General features: G+C 31.7%; 1 protein-coding gene across 1 annotated transcript in view; it reads left to right on the top strand.

Moving 5' to 3' along the window:
* Nucleotides 1-14,407: 14,407 nt before the first annotated feature.
* Nucleotides 14,408-19,373, top strand: part of LOC108917430 (synaptotagmin-6) — an 85,459-nt gene continuing 80,493 nt past the window's right edge. Inside the window, exon 1 of the mRNA XM_023454689.1 lies at nucleotides 14,408-14,596. Coding sequence (XP_023310457.1) covers nucleotides 14,408-14,596 — 189 coding nt within the window. The remainder of the gene's footprint in view (nucleotides 14,597-19,373) is intronic.

Raw genomic sequence — 19,373 nt, 5'->3', positions numbered from 1 at the left:
AAATAAAATTAGTGTGGATCAAATATAGAAACAGATCAAGTCTAGATTTGAACGAATTGGTCGAAGGCGCTGATGTCACATTGTTCAGTACTGAGTTGCACATGTCAAACACACGATTTGGCAAGAAATACTATCTTGTACGGGTGTGAAAATGTTCCTTCTTCAATGTTAAATCATGACCTCGTAGTATCATATCTCTGCTGTGGACGATGTTTTCATCTGGACAGTAGAAGAACCCTTTATGTCATTATGAGATAACTACGTATCCTCCTAGTGACCAGAAACCACAGACTTAGGTATGTAAGACATGTTTCGTAAGAAAAATGCTTAAAATACAATAGGGAGATTAGTAGTACGTCTTTGGGCACCTTTTAATTGCAGCAATTGCAGAATGTCTTGCTTTAAAACAAGAGACCATATAGTTATAGCAATATCAAGATGCAGACGAATGTATGTATTCTAAATCTTGCGAAAAGTAACAGTGTAACATCTTGGAAAGATCTACAAATCATACAAAACTGGTTACATTCTCTTACAAATTTGAAATCATGGGCACTCTATGGTCACGACACAGTGATGGCAACGTCAAGGTCCTTATACTGTGACACAATATTTAAGTTATAGTCTTCAATTGTGTAATTTAATTTAGGGTTGTTTTTGAACGTATGAATCACACATCATTTATAGTAATTAAGAGATAGTAATCATTCTAAACAATTAATGAGTTCAAGATCAATTTGTAAGGTCAAAAAATATGATGAGAAGAGCTTTAAGTAATCGGCACAGAAAAACGGTTCAGATGCACAGTTCTTTGTAAGATTCGGTACCTACATAAACTACAAATAAGATAGGACCCAGCCCTGTATCTTGGGGTACACCACCTACTTTCGTATTATAATTAATTATTATTAATGAAAGTTTGCATTTGAGGTTACTTTTTAGCATACCTACACGTTAGTATCGAAGATTTCAATTTGAATTCCTTACTCGTGTACCAAAACTCGCCATGACATCCTGTATGTCAACAGGTCTAAATAATGAAAACAAAACACTCCAGTCTTAACGATGTTGACAAATCCAAATTCATTAAATTATGTATGTATTTACTGGGATGCTGTTGGAACTTCTATTTTGGACTTTTAAATGAATTCGAAGCAAATGTTTCGTTCATCGTAGGCGGTTGAACAATATATCGACAATATGTCGACAATACAATGATTTATAAACAGAAGAAAAAAAATAACGTTTTATTAAATCCAGATAGCTATGCAAGATAAACAACCTGTGTGAGGAAATTTCCTTCACCCACGATGTGAAACTGATACTGAGTTGAAATTAAATAAAAAAATATTCTTTATGAATATTTCAAATTATTATTGATATGATATAGAGTAAAATAAAAAGATATATTGCAATTTGAATTTGAATCTAGGGCAGTAACTACAATTTTGGATATATCTTATATATAATTTTCTAAATGATAACAAAAATGAAAAATCTGTTTTTTTTTAAATTCACATAATCCGCCGCACTTTCGTTAAAACTGTAAAATCATAAAAATAAATTGAACTGACTTTATACTTGCGATAAATGAAATTTTGAATTTACTTCCTCATCTCTTTGAGAGAATTCAATGGAAGAAATATACGGAACAGTTTTATAACTCGGCGATTCAAGTAATTGATTGCTTTAAGAACTTTTAATATTTTCAAGATTTCTTTGCTTTAATTCGACAGGTAAGAGGAGTTTATTATTATTATTTCAAGGTAATCAAAAGGTATTTAAATCTATTTAATTATGTAACAGTAAGAAATAAAATAATATTAACTCATAATAGCCTACTTATTTCAAAATTTACATTTTTTAGCGTTGAACTTAAGTAAATTGTAACTAAAAGAAAAAAAATATGTCAATTTAAACTAAATAACTATTATTTTAATATATAAGTTTTAAAGTGGTACTTACCAAATCATAATATTTCTTATTACAACTACCACACTAAACTTGGCAAACTGATATTTTTCGAAGAGTCATACTACCAATAAACATATTCATATATTCAATGTTCCGAGTGAACACAGAGTCGTAGGAAAGGGAGTTTCTCTAATGTAATTGTCTATATTTTGCAAAAGTATCTGTCAGGTGCATAATTAACTATACTTAAAGTTTCATAAATAACCCTTGGCAAAATTAAGGACATATAAAACGCACAACTAGAAATTCTTTTTTATAACTTCTTCTAGATATGTAATACTTTTGTGATTTTGACATTATCAGCTTGAAGCGTTTTCATTGTTTTGAATTTCCTCAGTACCTCCACATTATGTTATGCAATACTGTTTTTTTTGTTTATCGTACAGAAATTGCTGTTATCTATCTATCTTCAATTGACGTAAAAAGCTTTTTTATCAGGCAGTTTATTTATAGAACGGGTATGTTTGTTTTCCTATTAGAGTTATCTTGAAAAGAACCAATCAGACTAGTAAACTACAAGGATAACAAAAAATGTAAAACAGGAAAATGTGTATTTTCGTCTGCGTCATTTATTATTTACATATTCAATTTACAAGTAATTGAATTTCGACATGTGTATATATAATAGAGATGTCGAAAAAGTATCAATTCGTTACATGAGTACTCATTACTCGACTGGATCCGAAGCAACGATTACTCATTTGAAAAAGTATTCGTTACTTTTGCTTATTTGATTACTTCTTGGATATAGACAATAGAGTACTTTATCTAATGGAATATGGATACTTACTTATTCATATCATATCGACACGAAACGAGTGCGTGTATTGTTACGTTGCATTCAATTTTATTTGTTTTGTATACCATATTTTTATACCTACTTTGTATTAGAAAAAAATCTTTCCTATAAAAGACTGAAAACATGCATAAGACTGTGTATATAATACATAATCTAAAAAATAAAATGTACTTTCTATTTTTGTTTATTTTAAAACTGATGGTTTATTTTCAAAATATATATTTATATTCGTAATCTGATTACATTCATATTGCATTATAATAATTTTTTGTATCAAACAAACCTTAATATTTCAGATATTAACACTGTATTTCTTTTTTAAGAGAAATTGCGGTTAGGTTATATTCATAATATGATGTTTGATATTTACTCGTTTATAACTTACAGTACTGTATATCAATTAGATAATTACTGATTAGTATTCTATTTAGAATATTTTGAAGCCATTACTCATAGTAATCAAAGTAACGAATACAAAGTACCGATTACTTAAACCGAAAGTAATCGGTACTCATGATTACTTAAAAGTAATCATATTTGACATCTCTAATATATAACAATATAAGAGAATACTAACATATATGTATTTGAAACTAGCCATTGCAACATTAATATATATGGCCTTAAAATACGTTTCGACAATAAACGAAGTGATTCTTTAGTTAATTCTAAGAAAAAAGTTCATATAAACACATGTCGTTTGCATAGCCAGAAATTTAAATATTGTATGGATAAAAAAATGATACTATTCCAAAATTTTCGTAGTTTAGTGACTTACATTAAATAAAAAAAATATTTTTCCGCTACATCCATCTTTCAACTGAGGTGTTATGACTTTTCAATATCATCAGTGCATTTAACAAACTTTCCAGTCGTTCGGAGTCACGCCTCAAAAAGGTTTTGAACAAGATAAGCCTCGATGAGGCTGATAAAGATGTTCTTCCGTTGTATTACCGTCAGCAAGAATGTAAACAAAAAGTATGTCTGCCATTTCTGAATTCGTGTATCGAGACATAATGAAAAAAATATCAATGTATGAAAAAAGTAATCGTGTTTACTAGACAACAAGAATTGATAACGTAAGTATTAAAGTAATAATAATAATAATAAATGTCTTTATTACACCATATTTGTACACAAGAAAAGAAAAATTAATTAAATGGGGGGGGGGAGGGCGTTCGATTGCTCGCCCTTCCACGCAACCACGTAAAGAGAAGAAAAATAATTACAAAAATTTACAAAGAACATTAGAAATGTAAAAATAATAATTCATCAAGTTTATTATAATATAATTTTTGTCGACTCCTTGTGTGCTTATAGAATATAATAAATACGGGCAAAAATAGTATGATAAAAAAGAGCATAAAACAACTTAAAAAACTGGACAGAGGGGCAGAAGTATTTAATTAAAAAACACAGATTACTATATACAGTGTGTCCACGGATTGAGTGCACGTGGGGTGTAAATGACAAAAATTTTTCGAGTTGAAATTTGAACTTCTGGGCATTATCACTACTTGGCCTTAAACTAAGAAGTTGAAAAAATTAGTCCACTTAATTAATGTATAGGGTGTTTTTACGATGTATTTTCAAAAATTGTCAAGAGTAAAGTCCCTTTGTTTTCAAAAATATTAGAAATATATACTTAAGAAAGTTATTGAGAACTGAAAGTTGTGACTGATTGTCAATTTTTAATTTGATCGGTCAACTTTGTTTTTTTTTCACAACCACAAAGTACAAATTCTTAATTATTTATTAAAAAAAAAACATAACTAATATAAACATAAATAAACAAATAATATAATGGTTATTCAAATGTGCTGCAACCAACCATTACAAATCACATAGTTGTAGCTTTTACTTTTTTCGTAATTTGTTTGGAAATAGCTGGTTTCTGGCAAAATTTAAACAGAGTAAAGGTTTTCCGTTTTCTCCCGAACAAGGGAAAAACAAAAATAATCCTTTAATATTTACGTTTGAAATATATTCACACAAAGGAAAAACCAAAAAGTGTTGAATTACTGTGGAAAAATCAGTAAAATCCTCTGCTTATATTACAGGCTTGTCTGTAACAGAACAGTGTTAGCATGATTACAAAGTATTTTTGTAATATTTTAGAGAATTGTTTGTAAATTATAAAAACAGAAATGCCGAACTCAGTCATAATAACTTGAAAAAGTATCGCACTTAAAACCGCTGTTATTTATTATTTAACTTTATCTGATTTTCAATTACTTTACCGTATTACAGGAGAAAAATTTTCTGCTTTTTCTCTAGTTTCAATTTCCTATTATTACATAGAAAATTCGCAGAAAAAATATAAAATTCGAATCGTTACATAATTTTTCGTTAATCAGTTAAATTATTTGTTAAATTTTATGCCTGTTACTAAGTATGAAAATTTAAAATATATTTTGTGGCTATTTTGGATCTTTTCCTGTGTCTTTCATATATATAAACAGATTTAGATTCCACATTTAACGCATTGAAAAATATTTGTTTTCGAATGCATAAAGAATATTTATTGTTTCACAAAATTGGCCTTGTATCTCGGAAATACATGGCTTCAACCCTTGGTTATTATATCACATCCCCAGGCTATCCAATACATAAAGCCAATAATACATATTGATTTCTTATTAGGAGGGTGAACTTGATTACCTGTAAACATTACTCAAAATGAAAGAATTTACATTTGGATACACAAGGACATCTCTAACAGATCATTCGCTTATTTTCAATGTCATCTCCAGGCGATGTCGTCGAAAATAGACGGAGACGTGTTTCCGACAGCTCACCTGCATCGGTACGTCTTTTGTTATCTGATAGGTATAATTTTGTTTGTCCTGAGACCTGAGATTTAAAAAATACAGAAGCCTTTCTTTCTAGCGCACATAAAGAACTTATTGTAATCATAACTTTGTTATAAAGAGGCAATTAAATGTCAGTAAACAGTACACAAAATTAGAAAGATTCCCAGAAAACAGTGGTCATACAGCAACCACAGATTTTGCCGGAAAAATAATTAAGTTTAAGTGAAATTAGCCCGAAAATGCTCTGCTTAGTTACAGGGCATTAAAGTTTTCTTTTTGAAATATCTGCGAAGCGACATGCGGTGGCATCTGATTTCATAAACGCTATATTACGAGAAACGATAAAAATCATCTTCAAACATCTCATTCCCAACACCAGTATCCTGCGGGAATGTGCACACTCTCTTTTCGAGTATTTGTGAATTATCTGTTGCTTCCACACAACAATAGTCTCTCGTCAATTTTCAAAATTCAAATAAAAAAGAAAATTGTATTTTCTACTCCAAAATCTTAGGAACGAAAGATTTTAGCAACTATGTACGTTTATATAAACTTTGTTCCTTTCAAAAAATGAGTCGAAATGACAACATATTTTTTCTGTTGCAGATACTGTAGGTATATGAGTTCATAATATTTTCTTAATCTTTCCATACATGAACAGTAAATTATTAAAAAAAACAATAAGATTTGAAAAAAATTTAGTTGTTAAAATGTTAAACTCGGATGTAGAATCAAATATTTAGTATTCGTAGCTTTTATCTTTTCGTAGCAAAAAGTCGGTAAATGCTATAACTTAAAACATTTTTTATACAGGGTGTCCGAGAAAATGTGGGAAAAGCTAAATATGTTTTAAGGGCACTATAGTCAGAGGTCCTTACTAGTGTCCATCACATAAAATTTTTATTAAATATATTAAGTACTTTAAAAGTTATTAAAAAAAACCGATTTCCAGCGGCGTCCCTCAGGGACACATATCTCTGTAGGGACGGCCTGTAGGAAAAAATTTTATAGGAACTTGTCATCTTATTTTTTCATGTTTTATCAGCACCCAAGATTTCCCACATTTTCCCGGGCACCCTGTATAACGAACTGTTTCAAAGATATTAATCCATTCCCATTAAAATGGGACACCTTGTGTGTCCTTATTTGTGCCTAGAAACCTTATAAGAGACAATTGCTATAACAAAATGCCGAGTTGTAGCCAAAATTGTGCAAATTTACAAAATTGTATATTCCTACACAAGTTTTCAGTAGATACTGTATGCTTGAAGAAAAATGTATCCAAATAGAAAGTAAACTAACAATAAATGTAGAATTTGTATCCTTTTCGACCATTCAAGCGTAACTAGTTCGTTTCTCCAGAATGATGTTTTTTGATTTTCAAAACCACATGTGGCGAAAAGATCAGAAATATGTCTATAAGCAGGTTGTTGTGTTTTACTACTGATATGTGGAATATCTAGTAAACAGCTAAAGTCATTCGTTAGTATGGACCGATAACAAATTTATTAGTTCTCATTAGTATGTCATAGGTGAGATGATCGATCATTGATCTAGTTATTTGCATGTCCTACTTTGAGTATAGGTGAGATTGAACCTACAAAATATATTATCAATATCGTAATTGTCATTGTTACTGGCTACTGGAGACAACGACCTATTTATCTGTAGATTCTATGAATCTAGGATGGGCCTCTGTGGTCCTTATAGTAATTTCCCCCGTAATTTCATAAGTTAAAAACTTCATTTCACCTTGTACGGCTCTGGCCACGTTTTTGTACCAACAGATTAGTAGGTCCTTCTCTGCCAGCAGGTATAAATTAATCATTTGTGTGTATGAGTAGCACTTAGTAGTAATGACAATGAAGACATGTCATCTATTGTATGACATTATCATTAACGACGTGACGTTTCAATAGGTAATTTTTAAACTTAAAAATAGTTGGCATAAACTTAAAAGAAAAATGTTAAACAAAGTAAAGATTGTGAACTTATTTCTCTTTTAACGCCAACCCTTGGACTAAGACCATAATATTTTGGTATACAGAATACTGACTGAGATGAATGAATTCAATGGTAGTTACATGACTATTCTATTTCTCTTCTATCAAGTGAAACAACAATATTGTGGGGACTGAGAAGCAGCGCATGGCAAAATTCATTTCGTTCCTGGAAAATTATACGCACGTGTATGGAGGCAGAATAACATACAAGCAGTAATAAGGGTGAAGCATAAGTTTTCGATTCTCTTCATCTCCTTACATCCTTATCCATTAACTCTGGAAAACACTGGCACATCTCAAATCTGTAACTACATTGCATATGTGCGTAGTTGCCCTGTTATAATTGAGCGACATAAGGAAGATAAGCTCGAGTTCTTCTCGGGAAAACAGGGTCTTATATTTCATATCTCTATAGAAATTACATAAGTTAATTTGTTTCATAAATTGGAAATGCGCGATACAGAGTGGAAATACAACTGGCCTTTCACTAAAATTTATTACAGTGTCATATTTAAGAAATAGATAAATGTTACAAAACAAGGGTTATTAAATTTTGGATTTTATATCTAATTAAAGAGTCTATTAAGTCAAAAAAAAATTTCAAATTTCAAAAAAGTTATTTATAATAAAATTTAGTCGCTAGTGCATTTATTGTAAAATATATTTAATACAAAACAATAACCAAGAAGTTCGTGCTATATGAAAAATTAGGCACAAATTAAGTGAAAAGTAGTTGCCGATGTTCGAGGACTTCAAGCTAACCATCCCTGTAAAGCAGAAAACTCTGAGAGGAAATCAAAATTTTCACCTATGCCCTGAATTAAAATTATTACTCACCTTTCGAATCTATCCATTGAAACTGTCCACTGAGCCCAAACTCTTTTAAAAACCTCAAGCGGATTTTGACCACATTAGAAGACCTTGATGTTGTTGACCCTTGCGAGACGCCCAAAATTTCATCCCAGTTTCGAAATTTGGCGAAGTCACCATGAAGCGGGATCGAACGTCGACTCTGGGATCTTGCAGTTCTAGCAAGAAGAACAGAAGTCTCTGGTCAGTGTGTACACGACCTGAATTCAAGCGGATTCGTTGCCTTTCAATGCCTTGTAGCCATCCTTGTTTATTTAGATGGAAATAAGTTCAATGGTTTATTGACTGACTAGCGCGACATGCTCTCTTCCAAATGAAGGTTTTATCCAAAATAGATGTATGGCAAAAATAAATACATTGCACTATATCATAAAAGTGATGTAATACTTCAAAGAAACCTCATATTCGTCTTTTTTTATCTCAATATACGTTTTTGATTAATTTATATTTTCTAGTTGGATTCATTCTAATTAACTTCGATATGAGCTAATATTTGTTCACAGACTTCTAAATGAAAGCAAATTAAAGGAGATGTTGTTTCCTTTTTTTAACAAAGAACTTTGTTTACCTTTGCAGCAATTATTGAATTTTTCGCTTTAAAAATCTGTTATGTTTATTATATAATGCATATAAATTGTGCCGTAGATATTTCGTTATAACAAAATAATTCCTAACTAAATTTGAATTTACTTAATTTATATGATAATTAAACACAATTAGAACGCTCGATACTGCGAAATTATTTTCGCTAAATATTTCGCTCGTTCGGGTTATTAATTTAATGGAAAGTTCCCGATCCAGACGATGAAAGTTCATAAAAGTTTGCTATTTGGAACGTACCTGAATGACTAATGGTAAACTTAATTAAATTAAATAGGACACAGTCAGTATTCGTCCAAGATTTGTCTTATTCGTATAAACGAAAATATAATTTAATTTTGATTTTATATCCTATTGTTGAAATGTAGATTTAAATTCAAGGAATTTTTAGAGGAATGCGACAATATATCTGTTAGTCTATTCTGTGAAAAATACTTAATAATTACAAATATTATAAATTCTGTGAAATTATAAGTTCTTTGTACTAGAAACAATTTGAACCCATTTTTTAATAATGTGTTCTTTATGAAATCCTAAGAATTTTAAAATTCAATGAGAGATGTGTTATCATCTCCATACCGTGAAGAATAGTTTTAAAAACACATTTATGCAATACCTATTCTCGAAAACTGTGCAGTTTTTCGAAAAGAGGTAAAAGTACTTTTATTAGTTTACACTTTCATAAAATACTATTATTCTTGAGAAAATTCCCTAGAATCTCTGCCCACGAATTATTTCATTTATTATCGCCATATTCAAATCCTGCAGAATTATTAGGAAGTACCCTGTACTAAATTATAATTGATTTGGTCAACTCGTTTATTTTATTTGGAAGATATAAATAAAAACATATTTTTTTACAAAAAAAAAGTAATCATTTCATGTGCCTCAGAAACAAAGGAATAGAAAAATTGTAATTTTATGTAGGCATTAGCCAAAAAGCAAACCCTCTCTTAAAAAATTTTGCGATCAGGGTTCGTTGCAACAAAAATTACCCGAGCTTTATCATTCCCTCTTCACATTGCACTGTGATTCGCGACGACATCCAACTAAATATTTGATTTCGTTGAGGGGGTTCATTTGTTGGAATACAATGGCAGCGTAACGTTTGCGGTTTGTTATATTCTATTTGCAGTACACCTTATAATTAAATTTGGCTTCGCAGCGATTTCTCTCGTTGTATATAATGCTTTTCATGGATGCAAGGACTTTATAATTTGGTGGTAATGTTCGTAAATGCTTGATGGTCTCCAAAATAGTATGTCTACCGAAAAAAGGCGATGCGACTGATTTATGTAATTACAGGCCAATTGCACTGTTATCGGTATTTTCTAAGATATTTGAAAAAATTATTGCCAAGAGAATCACAAGCTTTTTAGGTCAGTATAATATACTTATTCCAAATCAGCACGGTTTTAGGGCAAAACATTCAACAAACACTGCACTACTGGATTTTTTGCATTATGTATATGGTAATTTGGATAGGGGAAATAGTGTATTAGCTGTATTCTTGGATCTGTCAAAAGTTTTTGATGGATGGGATGGATGGGTGGATCATGATATTCCACTAAAAAGGATGTCAATGCAACAAGTTATTAAGATGTTATCTGACGAGTAGAAAACAGTTTGTTGAATTTTATGGTACTTATTAGATCATCGGATTTAAATGTTGATATGGGTGTACCCCAGGGTAGCGTTCTTGGACCCTTATTGTTTTTGTTATACATTAACGATATAAATAGTTGTAGATCTACTTATTTCTACGCTTTTGCTGACGACATTACAATTGCGTCAACTAGTAAATCTGTTGAAAAAGCAATTAGCGAGTTAAATTGAAACTTACAGTATTTATGTCAGTATTTTACAGATTCTAAGTTAGTGTTAAATTATGAAAAGACTTATTGTATGCAGTTTCATACTATTCCAGCAAACTATACATGTAGTCCCTTTATAAAATTAGATAAAACATCAATTCAGCACGTATCAAATTTTAAACTTTTGGTTATTAACATAGACTTTTCATTAAATTGGAAAATGCACATAAATGAACTTAGTAAGAAGTGCGCCACTTGCTGCTTTGCTATAAATCGATTGTCTAAAATATGTAATATAAATGTAGTCAAAACTTTTTATTTTTCAAAATTTCAGTCTCAGCTTAGGTATGGAGTAATTTTTTGGGCAGGTGATAATACTTCTGTAAACCGTATATTTATACTGAAAAAATGGGCTATCCGTTCAATGTATCATCTTAACTATCGTGAATGTTGTAGACAAATATTTAGGTAAAAACGTATTTTAAGATTATCTTGTATTTATATTTTAGAATTATTGTTTTGTAAAAAAAAATATTTCAAGTTTTAGGAACCAAAATGCCGATCACACCTATTTTACGCGATACGGTCTTGATTTGCAATATGATGCCCATCGTTTGGAATTGTATAGAGCTGATCATATTATATTGGTGCTGTTCTTTATAATTAATTAGAAACTAGTATAAAATCACTAACAAGTTTTAGTAGATATAAGTGTGCTGTAAGGAATTTTCTTTTAGAAAACAGTTAGGGAGTATTTGGAATTTTAGTGTGTTGTTTTGTACATATCTTTTTTGTGTGTAGTTTTATCGTAGTTTTCTTTAAAAAAAAATGTCTGTAAAATTTGTTTGACATCCTATATCATTGTATGATCAACTGGATGAATAAAGATTGATTGATTGATTGATTGATAAAGGGTGATAACTGGCATCTGCAGCAAAGAAAGTTAATGAAACACCCTGTAGAATGAAAACGAGTAACATTTTGCTAAGACAAGTTGAACCCAAATGCTTTATTTTGATTAATTAATTATGGGACACCCTGTATAGTAATAGTAATGTATTTTACCTACGACCAGTACTGTAAATACTTAAAAACACACCATCTGCGATCAGTTGTACCTATATCATTGCATGATCAACTGGATGAATAAAGATTGATTGATTGATAAAGGGTGATAACTGGCATCTGCAGTAAAGAAAGTTAATGAAACACCATGTAAAATGAAAACGAGTAACATTTTGCTAAGACAAGTTGAGCCCAAATGCTTTATTTTGATTAATTAATTATGGGACACCCTGTATAGTAATAGTAATGTATTTTACCTACAACCACTACTGTAAATACTTAAAAACACACCGTCTGCGATCAATGTAAGATTCCTATTACGTACGGTAAAAAAATCGCTACGCGGCGTCGTGCGTAACTTTTCCATTCGTGCGTAATAGTATATTACGTAATAAGTGTTGTAAAAAGCATTTTACGCACGAATGGAAAAGTTACGCACGACGCCGCGTAGCGGCGAGTGCGTGTAATTCTATGAATGCGTAATTGCAATACACCACGTATTACGTACTATACTTTACCTACGACCACTGCTGTAAATACTAAAAAACATACCGTCTGCGATCAATGTAAGATTCCTATTACGTACTGTAAAAAAATNACGCACGACACCGTGTAGCGGCGAGTGCGTAATTCTATGAGTGCGTAATTGCATTACACCACGTATTACGTACTATACTTTACCTACGACCACTAATTTAAATACTTAAAAACATACCGTCTGCGATCAATGCAAGATTCCTATTACGTCGTACGGTAAAAAAATCGCACAGCTTGGTAAAAAAAACGCACAGTTTTCCTAGTAACCGCCTAGCAACGGTCAATACAAACAGATTGTATTGGCCGTTGCTAGGCAGTTGCTAGGAAAACTGTACGTTTTTTTACCGTACGTAATAGGAATCTTACATTGATCGCAGACAGTGTGTTCTTAAGTACTTACAGTAGTGGTCGTAGGTAAAATGCTTTTTACAACACTTATTACGCAATATACTATTTACTTAAAGTCTATAGAAGAACAACAATATTTATCAGATATGGGCACACCCCATTCTTCCATGAAAGGCGTTTGAAAAAGTAGGAACAACTTTTTTAAGTATAACTCTTGTTGTATTAAACTATAAGACGCAAAAAGTAACATTACACATTTATCTTAGAATCGGTACTTTACTTAACAAAAGAATGTGAACATATTGTGAATTATACTGGATCGATATAACCTTTTGTATACGGGAACATACCTATCCTTAATGTGTACAACTGTATGCCCCACATACATTTTATTAAATTAACTTCAAATTCATAAATATTTAGGTCATATGAAAAAATAGGAACACAATTTTGCATAAAATTAAATAACAATTTATGCACTTGTTACTATTTTTCTTTAAATATGGTATAATTTGGTTTAAGTGACAAAGTTATGCCGTATCCTGTTTTTCTGCTAATGGTATGGGGCGTATTCCCCTTGGGACATTAATTCTGTATGTACTATCCACGTAAAGGATAATCATGCTGAGAGTTTCTCATTGCACCCAGGTGGACTCATGACGTTAGGGCTGTTGAGTGCCAAAATTGATGGAATGTTGAAGGAAACAGGGGAAACAACATTGATTGTTGAGGTTGGGATTATCACTCTTCATGTGTCACTTGACAATGGTAAAACAAAGAGCAAAACTGTTATTAAAAATTATAATTGTTGATATTTTACTATCTATTTAATAGTAGCATTTTCCAATACTCTTATTTCCTATTTGTCTACAATTAAAAATACATTGACAATAAAATTATTATTAATTAAATTACGGGATATACAACCTTTTAACAATGTTCATTACAATTCTTATTTTAAATTCAAACGGGTTAAAATGGGTAAAAATGGGTTAAGACATTATTAAAGGCATAATTATAATTCCATCAACTCATCTGAAGAATCAAACCGAAACTTTGATGAAACAACTACAATCAGATAGATCATGGCGGTTTTGTGAAGGGTGTTACGATTTAGCAGACAATGGACCAATGTTCACCAATTCATCGGTTTAATTAGAAACGGTTTAGGTTCAATGGTAAAAAAACGTTATAGATGCATCAGATGACATCCGATGCTTTATCGAGTGTAACGAGAAACTTGCGGTTGTTGTAGCAGAACATGGACTTTTTTAACGTGAAAAAATACGGCTGTTCAATTACTCTCGCATTGGTAACATGTAAAACTTGCCATGATGTCGATCACAACTTTTAGACGCGCGACACTGACAGTTAAGAAACAACAAATTTTGATGAGAGCAGTAAAAGTAATGTCGAAACAAAAAACAGAAAACAATACTTTCAGAATATTACTTAATGGTGCTGCTAAGATCAGTACTTTTGCTTAAGAATGCCTATAATTAGGCAACTTATTTATCTACTTAAAACCCATATTAAAAAAGTAAGAACAGTTATGTGAACTTTATTGTTTTCAGGAGGCCCAGCATGGTTGGTACAGCGGTACTAATGGGGGCGGCCCTAGGGACGGGAACGGCTTTGATGATTGCCATGACTGTGGTTATGTATCGGTATTACAGCATGAAGAGGAAGGCGAAGGAGTGGCAAGTCTTAGATCAGAAGCCCTTTCCCCCTGCGGAGAAGTCTACCAAGCCCCTGTGTGCTTTCCCCAAAACTGTAAGAAGTAATTATATATTTTTTGTTCGCGTGGGTATTTACGCAATAAATTATGATGGAATTTAATTATTTACTACACTGAATTATTGACAGGTCACGCAGAAAATTTGGAAATTAACTAGTCATTTAAATTTAACTTTAACAGGGTCTGTAAATAGTAATTAATTTGTAACTAGAGTATCAAATCAATGGAAAGAGTGCCCCTTTTATACAGAATATTGATTTAATAATAATTGGGGCAGTACAACTTGAACATGAAACAGTCTTTTGTTTTCCTGCCATATTTATTTTGTTTATGTGACGCCACTTTATTTGATTAAAAAAGTAGGCCGGCTTGTTGTACGTCTCCAAAATTTTTGGTTTCAAAGCAGAATGGATTTTAATTTATTTTCCGTAATTACAGAGAGCTGAATATTTGGAAGTAATATAACCTAATTTAATTTTTTTCGCTAAACTAATTTAGAAATTTAATTAAGTCAAAGGCTGCTGAGATATCTTCCAAATGTTTTATTGTGGGAACATACTCTAAGACGTTGACATTAGAATAGGGGTGTATCTAAATCGTAAAAAATATTTAATATGCATTCCTACAAATTTAACAAAAAGATCACTTTAACTTCCAAAACAGATATAGAAAATCGAATTTTGGTTTTCTCAAAATTCATCAACAAAAAATATTGCAAAATCCAGAAGATTGTTTCTGCGGTTTATGTAAAAATAATAAGTGTTCCAAGTTTTATAGAAGTACAGTGCCGGCCCTTTGAAAATGGACGACTCTTATAAGCAAATTGTCTATAATTAGCCTTTGTGAAGCTGACTTGAAAATGTGAAGTTCAAATCGGCTGTCATTATGTCAAATTTAATATGTGTCTATCATACTAGTTCTAGTGAGCAAAGCAAATCCAAATTAAGTAGCAAATTATTTATTTTTCCAATACTGAAATATATTATACATTCATTCGCCGTCAACGAGGTCTAAAAATGAAACACTTTTCGTCGCCAAAAAAACACGATTCGTAAAGTTAGTATTTTGTCCGAGCATCATTTTTATCTATAACACTGCAATTTGCATGGCATTGATAAAATTAATGTTCTTGTTATAATCCTCAGTGATGTTATCCCATCCGTTTTCAATTGTCTCCCAAAGTTCTTCGACGTTAACTGGACGGAAGTTTCTGTCGTAAATTTTTTTCACCTTATATCCCCAGGACTTTGAGGGCCAAGGTAAAACATCGATGTTGTTATCAATAAACCATTCTGACGCAACTCTTGAGGTGTGAATTGCACAATTATCCTGCTTGAAAGTGAAATTCTGAGAATACAGCATGGTCACAACAAACATCAAGACTTTGGCGGCTTATCCAAGCCCAAACGTTAATGGAGAATCTATCGCTGCGCTGTGTGGGTTTCACATAAGGCTCCGAATAGCTTATAATCTCTGGTGGGTAGACACGGACAGAAGCATCGGAGCAAGACTGAAAACTTTTTTCGTCCGAAAATATAATATTCTCCCAGAAGTTCTCCGGGCCTCCTACAAATTGTCTTGCAAAACCTCTGTTCTTTATACTGGGGAGTCGAAGCAACTGTATTTGCGGCCACATAATTCTTCAGCTCCGAATCTTTCACCCGCTTCCTTGCAGTTCGCACTGATCCAGGAAAATTCGTCTCAAAGGAAGCCGCTACTGCCATGTCAAAAGGATTTACTCTTAGGTGGTGGTTACTTTTCGACGACCACCTCCGTGAACATAACGTACGAGACCCTTCGCAATCCATTTTTCTTTGAGTTTAAATATGCTGTTCTTGCATACATGCAGATCATCCGCAATGACCAATCATTCTGAAGTAAAGTTATAGCTCTCACTTTTTCTGGTTCCGTTAAACGCGGCATCTTGAATTACCAAACAAATTACTAATGACACTGACATATAGAAACTTGTCATAAGAAGTAACCCACATCACATTAGAAAAATAAATCGTCCACTTTCAAAGGGCCGGCAGTGTACCTTGAAAAGTGACGGAGTTACATACCTTAACCATATGAAACAAAAACATTTTTTTGATGACCCCTAGCAATTTTTTGGGAAGCAGAATTGCAGTAAGACAACCTGATCTTAATCTAAAATATTTATCATCCAATGAAACTACCTCTGAGGTATGACACTCTATATAAGAGATCATCTCGTACCGATTTCCCGTACTTGTTGAAATAACTACTACATATTTGAATAAAACAACAAAATATAATTGCGGTTGTTATTTAAAAAGTTTGATTTTGCTTCAAACACTAACTATACATTAAAAATGAGGTGCATTGGAAGGTCATCAACCATAATTAAGTTAAAAAGGTTATATTAATATTTAATAATTTTTGTATTTAGATAATGTTAATTGTTGCTGAAAACTAAATCAGAACGTCACTTCGCTAAAAGTATTTTTCCCCGACAATTAGACTGATATACCCTAATTTTCAGGTCGTTTCTGACTTTTATCCTTTGCCGTTGAGGGCAATGAATTGTACAAAAAACACCTTAAGTATTAGATTACAAAGTCCACAGACATATACCTTTGGGTCTGCAAAAACTTTGTGTTCTTTCATCTTGATATATTTTTCCATTACATTTTTTGCAATTTCCATTAATATTTACGCCAACTCAAGTTTAGGGTTACAGTTTTTGATGATTAAAAGAAAATAAATAAAATTTTCAGATGAATGTTATTATCAAAACTTCTATCGAACACTTTATGAAAACTACTTTGTATACAGTTATCTTATTACTAACTTATTCTTAAAGACAAGAAATAGTTTAACTATATTTTCTATGATCCTTAATTAAAGTTAATTTCAAAATTATAGTACCTGATACGTCTACTAGCTGCTACGTTTAATTAACATGAAGTAAGGGATTTCTAGTTCTAGAAATGCTTCGCTAGACAAATTAGCTTTAATTGACTGAAAGGTAGTAGAAGTTATTAAATTACGGCGCGCGTTGTAAGATTTATATATTGCATAACGTAATTAATGTAATTAGCAAACTAAGCTAAGAAAAATGCTCAGAAGCATTAATAGCAAAGATCCTAATGATTTATTAGGGCCAGGTTAATGTATAGAGCCTTAGGACAAGCAACTAATTACATTTCGTTCAACGAAGTTTTTCTGAATACTTTGCAAAATAAGAAATCTCGCCTTTTTAAAAAACTCCATTATCCATTATTAAATTTAATTAACTAGCCCGAGACTCTAAAACTAAGTCGACTGCTCTATGTGGAACATAAGGAAGAACTGACTTTTTCGAGATCTTTCCCGAATTCGACACTTCGCTTCGACACGCCCATTTCTTGGGTCCAGAAGTTTCTGTTCTTATCTTATTGGCGGGAACCCTGAATGTCGGGATGCTTTGGCATAACTATGCCATGTTAATAATTGTCTAATGGACTGAATTTACATTTATATAAATAATTATATGACTTACAAGTAACCTTAGCCTTCCTCTAGTGACTCCGTGTAGCAAATACGGGACGGATTAGTCTATCTCATTTAATCTACTCTTATTGCTTGGAAAATCCGTCAAAAAACCAGCTACTTGATCTGTTACTTTCTTTTCCAATTACTATCAATTTAACAATTTGATTTAATTCTACTTTGGAACCGCTACGCTCTTCTCGTGATTTTGCGCGTTATTAAAAATATGGGTTTCTACGCTGGCGCCTCCCAGATGCAACAGATAACTGTCACATGGCCCCGACTCTAAGTGAACTTGTTAAAAATATTGCTAAATTTCTCCGAAGGACGACGCTACCAACTTGAAACTCTTAACTTTCGATAAATTAGTGTTGACTGAAATATTTTACTTTTTGGCCCATCCGTTCCGAGAACTAACAAATAAATTACTACGCGTCCCGGCTTTTGTTACAATATGACTAGATTAATGTGAATTTCTTTTACTCAACCAACTCGCTTACCAAATTTCTTCATTAAAATTATGTATTTTATTGTTAGCTCTCTTACTTTTACTTTATTTTAAGCTAATTTAAATAAATCTAAAAAAGTATAAGTAAGGATATCCTCGGGATATTTTCATTAATGACCTGATTTCATCAAATTTTCTTGTCCAAATATAAAATATAATGAACTGTGCCTTGCTCCAAATAGTATATTGTAATTCTTTAAGATAAGACAATTATTAATGTTTTCTATGAATGAAGGAATAGAAACTTTCAGGAAGTTGCAAGCAATGTATGTAATTTTTTTTTAAAGAAAACATTTAGCATCCTGTATAGGAAATTTTCATGTCTGGCCATGAATGTCATGTAAAACAAAAATATCATATTTTCCGTTGTAAATTAAGATCGTGGTTTAGGTAATTACATGATACAAAGCATGAGTCATCACAGATAGACCGCTGACTCAATCTTAATTTGCCACAGAGAAGCCCCAGGGAATAAGTACATTGCCGTTCAATTTTCACGTGTAACACGATGAATTCTCATAGGATATTCGAGTTGGAGAGGGACATGAAAGTGTCACACTTTCTGGAAGTAATTGGAAGCTCGAGAAAGGAATAATACTGCAAAATTGTTCAAACTATTTTTTAAATAATATTAGTAGTGTGTCTTTTACCAAATTGCTTCTGTACCAAATTTCAAAATAGTGTCAGTTTATTAAGATACAAATTTGGAAAGCAGTATTCAAATATGTATTACAAGAAAACTGTATAGGCATTTCAATAAATAATTGATATGAAAAAATGAATCTTTGTATACTAAAGATATGATTATA

The sequence above is a fragment of the Anoplophora glabripennis genome, unplaced genomic scaffold (assembly GCF_000390285.2).
Source record: "Anoplophora glabripennis isolate ALB-LARVAE unplaced genomic scaffold, Agla_2.0 scaffold3, whole genome shotgun sequence".
NCBI classification, from domain to species: Eukaryota; Metazoa; Arthropoda; class Insecta; order Coleoptera; family Cerambycidae; genus Anoplophora; species Anoplophora glabripennis.
Note: the sequence above shows the minus strand (reverse complement) of the source record. Positions and strands in the feature narration are given on the sequence as shown.